Raw genomic sequence first — 9,476 nt, 5'->3', positions numbered from 1 at the left:
TGACTTCGGAGTGGACCCAATATTGTCCTCGCCGAGGCGTCAAATGCTGAACTTGGTGAATATACAGCCTCCATGTGCTTGATTCAATAGTGATTCAACCCAAAAAAAAAAAAATTTCAGCATTTCCTTTTTGTGATTTTCAGTAGTTAAGCTTTCAGTGAGAAATTAAGGTATGGCTATAGCATTCAACTGTTACTTTATCAATCTAACTTCTGAATTAATATATTATCAGCATTCTTGTAAGCATGCTTGCTGTCTACATGAACTTCCATTTTCAATCAGGGCTTTAGAAATTAAATTTAAGAGTATCATTACCTGCCAATTTACTTTGTAATTATCAGCATGATAGTGAAAACCATATTCTTGTGCTTGTTTAGATAAATTAAACAAAATGGATTACAGTGTGCTTGGTAATCATCAGCATGATAGTGATGCTGTTTTTTGCATTTTTGTTTCTGTTTTATTTTATTTTTTTTTTACAAGATGGTTTTCTCTCAGTTTTTAATTTAATATTACAAAAGATGGAAATATATTCAAGTTGAACAATAATTTATTTTTTTGCGAGAATTATCAATTAATGAATCCAAGATCAAAAGGCCAAAAGAATATTTCCATATTATCTTCGGATCTGTTTGTTACATCTTCCCAATGGACACTTTAGAGGGCAAATTTTCATAGTTTCCAAAGGAAGAGGTTTAAAACTGACAAAGGCATCCCTTGGCCATTTTCGTAATGTTCACCTAACTTGTCAAACATATGGCTGGTGGTATTTGTCAGATCTTCAAAACCATTATTATCCATGATCACTAACTGGTCTGTTTTGGTATCCTGAGTTAGTTTGGATGATTTACTCATTTGTTAATGCCTTTTCAGCAACTTGGACTCTAAAACTATCAGCAATCTTTGATGATTCTTTTTGATTGTCATGTTTGTGCTTCTATACTTCCGTTAACCTGTCAAAAAGTTTAAAGCCAGCCAACCACCAAGATTCATTACCTGTACAGAATAAGGTTGAAGAAGAATCTATCTTCATGTTGATGAAGTCAGAAGGTTGGCATATCTTTGCCATGAGCCACATTTTATTGTTTAGTTGCCTATGGAAATTCTTCCAGATGTCTTGAAATGAGGCTCAATAAAGATGTGTTTAATAGAGGCAGATAAAAAAATTATGTGCTCATACGTGAGGCTTGTATTAGGTAGACATGCAAAATGAACCCTTCACACAGTAGTCATTGATGACAAAAATAACCAACAAAACAAACCAATACAACTAATCACCATATTAAAATGGAAATTATATGTATTCTTTTATGGATTATTTTTTATTTATTCTCTCAGAACAAATATATATATATATACATATATACATATATATTGTACAGTAGTACAAGAAATATATATATGTATATATATATGAAAGAAATGGATAGACAGCATGTTCAGGAGAAAAAGGCAAAAAAACAGATGGTATGCATTGCTCCAATTCACAACATTTAGAGAATTAAAGAGCGTCAAGAGGAAATGGCCAGATTTGGCAGGTATCCGCCCTATAAGGAAAGAATGCTGGTATGAATAATGGAGGTGGATTTCCTCAAATTAATGAGGATGGAATGGGCAGAGTCAGAAACAATTCTGATTCAAATACTACTTTAGTGTTGAAGATACAGGGCAGACTTGAGGTCTTGATTTCAGGTAGGTTTAGCTACCATGATGCATGAGAAAGATGATGGTGATGATGATTCACATTGGTCTGCTGTCCAAAGACTGCCATCAATGAAGAGGCTAAGGACATCACTGTTTGATTGCAATGAGACAGAAGATGGTGAACAGCAGAAGGGAAAGAGGGTTGTTGATGTAACCAAGCTCAGTGCAGTTGAAAGGAGGTTGTTCATAGAAAGACTTATCAAGCACATTGAGAATGATAATCTTCAGTTGTTGCAGAAACAGAAAGAGAGAACAGATAGGTAATGATAGTTTGATCTTTCTGTGTTTTGACAATCCTAAGCAGGACCATTACATAATGCATTTGTTTGAGCAGAGTAAATGTGAAACTTCCTACAATTGAGGTGAGGTATAATAATCTATGTGTGGAAGCTGAATGTGAAGTGGTTAAAGGGAAGCCCCTACCAACACTATGGAATGCAACCAAAAGCTTCCTCCTTGTGAGTACTTACGGCATTTCTGAGCTGTGTTTGCTAGATTGTTTTATTTGCTCGGAATTAGATTTTCTTTTTATCTTGTTTGTGTTTGTGTTTGTGTTTGTGTGTGAAATTAGTGATAAATATTACTGCTGAACAGGGAATTGCAAAGATACCAGGATTGGTATCAGAGACCAAGATTAGCATCATCAAAGATGTCAGTGGTATCATCAAGCCTTCCAGGTAAGTATGAGCTTTATAGCTATACTACAATTAACATAAAGCAGAAAAGAAAATTGCATTTTGTTTAGTGTGTGAAGTCGAAAATAATAACATCAATGAAATTGCATCAACAGGATGACCCTTTTACTTGGACCGCCAGGATGTGGGAAAACTACCTTCTTGCTAGCACTCGCAGGGAAACTAGACAAATCTTTTAAGGTTAGCTATTGACTCTTTTATATTTACATACTCTTTATCTTCCTGTCTGGCTATTCAAGGTCTGTTTCATTTTCCACAGGTTGCAGGGGAGATTTCTTACAATGGCTTCAAATTGGAGGAATTTGCTCCTGGGAAATCATCTGCTTACATAAGTCAGAATGATATGCACATCCCTGAGATGACAGTGAGGGAGATACTGGATTTTTCTGCACGTTTTCAGGGTGTCGGTAGCAGAGCTGGTAATTATTATTTTCATGTTAACCTTCTCTAGTGATCAAGAACCATCAAAACTTATCCAGACAATGTTCTGATTGAGTTTAAATGGGTTCTTTCTTCCATGAAGAAATCATGAAGGAAGTGAGTAGAAGAGAGAAGCTTGCAGGAATTGTCCCTGAACCAGATATAGATATATACATGAAGGTAAAATGCATAACAGGAATTTGTATTCATGGTATTCTGTGAATTATGCTTTGATATGCATTTTGGTATCTCAGGCAACATCTGTAGAAGGATTAGCGAGAAGTCTTCAAACTGACTATGTGTTGAAGGTAAAATTTTTTCTTGTTTTTTTTTTCTTTTCTGTGTGAATTCGATCTTCTTTCTTGTAGATTTCTGACAGTGGTGCCTGATGAAATTGTCATTCAGATCATGGGACTGGAAATATGTGCAGAGATAACAGTAGGTGATGAAATGAGAAGAGGCATCTCTGGAGGTCAGAAGAAAAGATTAACTACAGGTAATCACTAAAATTCATTAAAATTGATCATCTGGATGAGATACATATATACGTTTTCTATGGTTTACAGGTGAAATGATAGTAGGACCAACAAAAGTTCTTTTCATGGATGATATATCAACTGGATTGGATAGCTCCACTACATACCAGATTGTTAAATGGCTACAACAAATGGCTCATATTATGGAAGATACTATGGTGATCTCTCTTCTCCAGCCTGCACCTGAAACCTATGAACTGTTTGATGACATTATATTAATGGCAAAGGGTCAGATTGCTTACCATGGCCCTCGCTGTGAAATTCTATCTTTTTTCAAAGAATGTGGGTTTAAATGTCCAGAAAGAAAAGGAGAAGCAGACTTTCTCCAAGAGGTGAATTGATAATCCCAATTTATCCTACACTTCAATACTTTTACACCATCAAATTTGACTTGGATGAATTTTCTGCTTGAAAAACTTCATTCAGATTCTCTCTGAAAAGGATCAGAAGCAGTACTGGCACTGTCCACAAGAACACTACTCATATGTTCCTGTCAGTGAATTCGCCAATAAATTCAAAGCACATCATATTGGGCAAAGGATAAGTGAGCGATTATCAGAACCAATTCATAAGACTCAATCTCATATAGATGCTCTATCATTCAGTATATATTCTTTGCCTAAGAAGGAGCTCTTTAAGGCATGCATGGCAAGAGAATTACTTCTCATGAAGCGGAATTCTATTATCTACATATTTAAACTTACCCAGGTTTTAAAGCCATTCTTAGACAGTTAGTTAATATAGTTTGTTAAGCAATATGTATACTCTTGTTTTATTATGCTTGTTCCTGATATTTTGCAGCTTACAATCACTGGAATCATCACCATGAGTTTTTTCATGCGCACGAGACCAAGTTTTGATGTCCAACAAGCAAATTTCTATATGGCCTCGCTATTTTATGCAATCACATTTCTGATGATCAATGGCTTGCCAGAGATGGCCTTCACAATTGCAAGACTTTCAGGCTTCTATAAGCAAAGAGATCTTCATTTCTATCCTGCATGGGCTTATGCTATTCCAGCTTCTATCTTAAAGATCCCAATATCGTTGATAGAGTCCTTAGTCTGGACGTCACTCACCTACTATGTGACTGGCTACAGCCCTGAAGCGAAGAGGTAATTGATTTATATTACAAGTCTCATTATCCACCAAACTCTTCACAAAATATTTTTCATCCTCTTTTAATTCATAAATAGGTTCTTTGGCCACTTCTTAACTCTTTTCCTAGTCCATCAAATGGCTGTGTCTCTATCTCGTTTCATCGGAGCATATTTCCAAACATTAGTGAGCAGTGTACTTGTAGCAAGCTTAGCATTGATGGTATTCACATTATGCGGTGGCTTCCTTCTCCCAAAATGTACGCAGCTCCTTATTCTTCATTCTGTAAGCTCATTTTGGTTAAAGGAATATATCATACTTAGCATCTTTGCAACTGCTGCAGCTTCCATGCCAGTTTGGTTTAAATGGGTGTTCTGGGTTTCTCCAATTACGTACTCAGAGATAGCACTTTCTGTGAATGAGTTCCTTGCCCCAAGATGGCAAAGGGTGAAGTGAAACCAACATTGAACTCTCACATTGCCTTTCCTGTTTAATATTTTCCACAAATCTCGAATCATATTTTGAAATCTCACAGAGTTCATCTGGGAATACGACAATTGGGATCCAAGTACTGTCAAGCCATGCACTGAACTACGGCTACTCCTTTTATTGGATTTCTGTGGGAGCATTGATTGGCTATATTATCTTGTTCAATGTGGCATTCACATTGGCTTTAACCTTCACAAGATGTGAGTATAATGCACTCCGTCATCTTTATCTACAAGATGAATATTTATATATGTGTGTCCCTGTTTTCAGCTATTGGTAAATCTCGTGCTGTCATCTCTCATGACAAGCTTTCTCAGATGAAACAAGGTGATAAACCTGATGGAGCTACAGTTCAAAGAGAAGACTATCAAAGAGGTGAAATTTCCTTATAATTAAAATGAAGTGAGTGATCAGTTGAATGAAAACCAAACTTGTGGCAATTTGCAGGAAAGATGGTTCTACCGGTTCAACCACTCACAGTAACTTTCCAGGATCTGCAGTATTATGTCGATACTCCACCGGTATTTTTCCTACTAGGATTTCATGAACCATTTATTTATTTATTGATAAAAGTGAATAAACCACAATTTATGAACCATTTAATGATTTATTATCATTAATAAGAGTAATAAGATTATGACGTTGGTCTTATAGGAACTGAGAGAACAAGGATATACCAGCAAAAAACTGCAACTGCTCAACAATTTCACCGGGGCATTTCGGCCCGGTATTCTATCTGCATTGATGGGTGTCAGTGGAGCAGGGAAAACAACTCTCTTGGATGTTCTATCTGGAAGGAAAACCAGCGGTACTATAGCAGGAGATATAAGAATTGGAGGTTTTCCAAAGACACAAGAGACCTTCGCTAGAATTTCTGGTTATTGTGAGCAGACTGACATACATTCTCCGCAAATTACTGTCAAAGAATCAGTTATATACTCAGCTTGGCTGCGTTTACCACAGAAAATTGATTCAGAGGCAAGAACTGTAAGTCAATGACCTTTTTTGTAATATTGTAGGGAATTTTTTTTTCTTAACTTTGGTTTTCATTTCTATCATTAGGCATTTGTCAATGAAGTACTCCAAACTATTGAACTTGATGGAATTAAAGATGAACTAGTGGGAGTCCCCGGAGAATATGGCTTATCAACTGAACAGCGAAAACGATTAACAATTGCTGTGGAACTTGTTTCTAATCCTTCCATTATATTTATGGATGAACCAACTTCAGGTCTTGATGCTAGATCAGCTGCTGTTGTCATGCGTGCAGTGAAGAATATTGCTGAAACTGGAAGAACAGTTGTATGCACTATCCACCAACCCAGCATTCATATATTTGAGGCATTTGATGAGGTATCTGGTTTCATATTATTTTCGTTAGAAGAACAAAAATGGTCACAGAGAAAATTTATAAATGTGCTTCTCATGTTTTCTTCTTTTTTGCAGCTAATTTTAATGAAAGCAGGAGGAGAACTAATATATTCTGGGCCAATAGGTGAAAATTCAAGTGAAGTTATCAAATACTTTGAGGCAAGTATTCTCTTTACACTGAGCAAGACTGAGGGAATATCAAAACAAATATTTATCTTACGCATTAAAAATAGGATTTTGAATTGTTTATGCCCTTGCATTGACAGGGAATTCCCGGAGTTCCAAAAATCACTGACAACTACAACCCTGCAACATGGATGCTGGAAGTTACTTCCACATCCAATGAAACACAACTTGGTGTTGATTTTGCCAAAATCTACAGAGAATCAACTCTGTACAAGTGAGTGTGTTCATAAAATTCATGCATATTTTAACTACATGAGAGAATATTACTAGTTACTAACTTGCTAGCTCTGTTGTCCCATTCAATAATATCATTTTATACTGCAGTGAAAATGAAGAGCTAGTTAAAGAACTTAGCAAGCCACCACCAGGTTCAACAGATTTGCATTTCACTACTCGTTTCCCCAGAAATAATTGGGAGCAATTCAAAGCTTGTTTATGGAAACAACATTTATCCTACTGGAGAAGTCCATCTTATAACTTAGTCCGCATAACTTTTCGTGTTTATCTCAGCGTTGATACTTGCTGTTTTATTCTGGAAGCATGGCAAAGCATTGTAAGTACTCCTAAATTATCTAAACTTTATTCTCTTATAATGAATAACTAACCAGAGAACAAGAATTATAGCAGCCAATGAAGTACTGATACATCCTATTCTTTTGCAGAAACACCGAGCAAGATCTGTTCAACATGCTTGGTTCACTTTACATGTCAGTGATTCTGACTGGTGTGAATAGTTGCACATCAGTGATACCGTATATCATCACTGAACGCACCGTTTTCTACCGGGAAAAATTCGCAGGCATGTACTCAACCGTGGCATATTCTTTAGCACAGGTATGGTACATCAGCTATATAATTCATATTCTGTTACTTTCCATAACTTCTCACATCTCAATCTTAGAATCAAATTTCTGTTTTTGTCTCAGGTCCTCATTGAGTTTCCATATGTTATCATGCTAGCATTGATGTTCACAATCATCACATATCCAACAATTGGCTTCTTCTGGTCACCTTACAAATTCATATGGTTCTTCTACACCATTTCCTGTGCAATTCTCAGCTATGTTTACCTTGGAATGCTTCTTGTTTCATTGACTCCAAATTTTCAAATAGCTTCCATATTCTCATCCTTTCTCTTCCAAACTCTCAATCTCTTCTCTGGCTTCCTTATACCTGGCCCTGTAAGTATAAGTATATATATATATATATATTCAACTATTTTAAAGTTTTCAGAACAATGATTTATTCATACACACAATGGTTGTTTTTTAATGAAGGGGATTCCAAAGTGGTGGATGTGGGCTTACTACATGATGCCAACGTCATGGATATTGAAAGGGGTTTTCACTTCACAGTATGGAGATATAAAGCAGGAGGTCAAGGTGTTTGGAGAAACCAAAACAGTTGCTGCATTCTTGGAAGACTTCTATGGATTTCATCAAAATCGTTTGACAATGGTTGCATTTGTTCTCATTAGCTTTCCTGTCCTCTTTGCTTCTCTTTTTATGTATTTTATTGGAAAATTAGATTTCCAAAAGAGGTGAATTTATCAACCATGCTGACAAACTTCATATAAATAAAAATAATAATTAAAGGTTAAGGGTCAAATATAAATTACAGAGGAGATTTTATTTTAAAAAAAATTACTAATTAAGGTTTTGTGTTTTTGTGGAAATGCCAAAAACCCTTTAAGTTTGTAAAAATTGCCAAAAACACCCAGCTAGTTTCAGATCCCCAAAAACCCCTCCTTTAAAAGTCTATGTTTTTTAAACCCCCGAAACCCCATAGCGGATGTGAGCGAGTGAGTTTCAAATTTTTGACGAAAATGCCTGCATGGGGGAGTCGTGGTGCGTACCATCTCGGCGATTTGAGGAGGAAGTGGGGTTTTCAGTAGAACCCTCAGAGAGCAATTTATTGGGCCAGTTTAATTGCTTTTTCTCAACTCACGTCTTGACTTTTCCAGTTTCGAGTCTGTCTCAGAGTTCATACTCTGCCGTGACTCTCCGTAGTCACCATTTCATCGCCTTTTCCCTTTCCACGCATATCTCGAAGGAGAAGTCCGCCATGACTAGTTGGCATTTCAGTCGATTTCAGATCCAGGTATTGAGTATGGTTTTATGTTAGCGCTGCTACATTCATGAAAGATTTTTTCGGTTTTGCTTTGTGCTCCCGTTTTTGTTGGAAGATATTAAGTCTCGCGAGGATTTCTCGTGAGGGTTTTGTTAGTCCTGAGGAGATTTCTCGGTTAGGGTTTTGTTTTTTTGCGATTTTCAGACATGTATACACTATCGAAATAGTTTTTTCGATCATTATGATTTCGTGTAATATTTATAATGTACATTTCCGCTTTCGCTTTGATATGGTCTGCAGTTTCTACAAAATGAGGGTCGACGCTTTAAGAAATGAGATGTTACGGGCTTAACATTTGTCGTCTCGTTTAAGTATTCTCGCCTCGCTTAACAAAATGGGTCTCGCTTTAACATTTTATATCTCTGCTTAATAACCGAGTAGTTTACCGCTTTAAAAACCTTATATTAACGCTTAAACTTTTGTCAATACCGCAGGCTTGTGATTACGGGCACAACTCAGCTAACGGGCGCTGCTATTTCGGCACCGTTTGCGAGGAGACCTTACCGAATCTGAAAGTTAATACGACCTGACACCGGGAGATTATTCGAAGGACACCGTCTTGCGCTGCTCATCGAGCTCGAAGCCATATACCAAGAGAGGCCCTTCTCGATTCTCTTTTCAGATAGGCACGGTCTGGTCGTCATTCAATAAATTCGTGGATCGGGAAAGCCCTCACCGAAGTTTCTGCACCTCAAGACGCTGCCCTCGTTTTCGTCTGCGGTTACACGGCGACGCAGCTGGTCTTTTCGAAGAAGAAAAACCGTGTCCGCTCAAGGCCGCAGATTCTATCAAAGACCCACGAGAGCAGCAGAGACTCCATCAAGAGCACTCGCGCAACTTGTTCGAC

At 37.0% G+C, this 9,476-nt stretch overlaps 1 protein-coding gene across 1 annotated transcript; it reads left to right on the top strand.

Annotated features, from left to right (window-relative positions):
• The first annotated feature begins 1,437 nt into the window (after window positions 1–1,437).
• Window positions 1,438–8,113, top strand: LOC120254127 (pleiotropic drug resistance protein 3-like). Its single transcript, XM_039262273.1, is given in 25 exon segments — window positions 1,438–1,964; window positions 2,039–2,162; window positions 2,299–2,381; window positions 2,495–2,585; window positions 2,587–2,818; window positions 2,923–2,999; window positions 3,074–3,127; window positions 3,225–3,315; window positions 3,386–3,687; window positions 3,782–4,063; window positions 4,157–4,470; window positions 4,552–4,712; window positions 4,797–4,900; window positions 4,989–5,142; window positions 5,213–5,317; window positions 5,390–5,463; window positions 5,597–5,929; window positions 6,005–6,295; window positions 6,389–6,472; window positions 6,580–6,713; window positions 6,824–6,989; window positions 6,991–7,052; window positions 7,162–7,333; window positions 7,426–7,680; window positions 7,777–8,113. Coding segments are annotated over 25 exon segments (4,269 nt in total). The 5' UTR covers window positions 1,438–1,707; the 3' UTR covers window positions 8,044–8,113.
• Window positions 8,114–9,476: the final 1,363 nt, after the last annotated feature.

This window comes from Dioscorea cayenensis, chromosome 3 (assembly GCF_009730915.1).
Source record: "Dioscorea cayenensis subsp. rotundata cultivar TDr96_F1 chromosome 3, TDr96_F1_v2_PseudoChromosome.rev07_lg8_w22 25.fasta, whole genome shotgun sequence".
Classification (NCBI taxonomy): Eukaryota; Viridiplantae; Streptophyta; class Magnoliopsida; order Dioscoreales; family Dioscoreaceae; genus Dioscorea; species Dioscorea cayenensis.
This window is presented reverse-complemented; position numbering and strand designations above follow the sequence as displayed.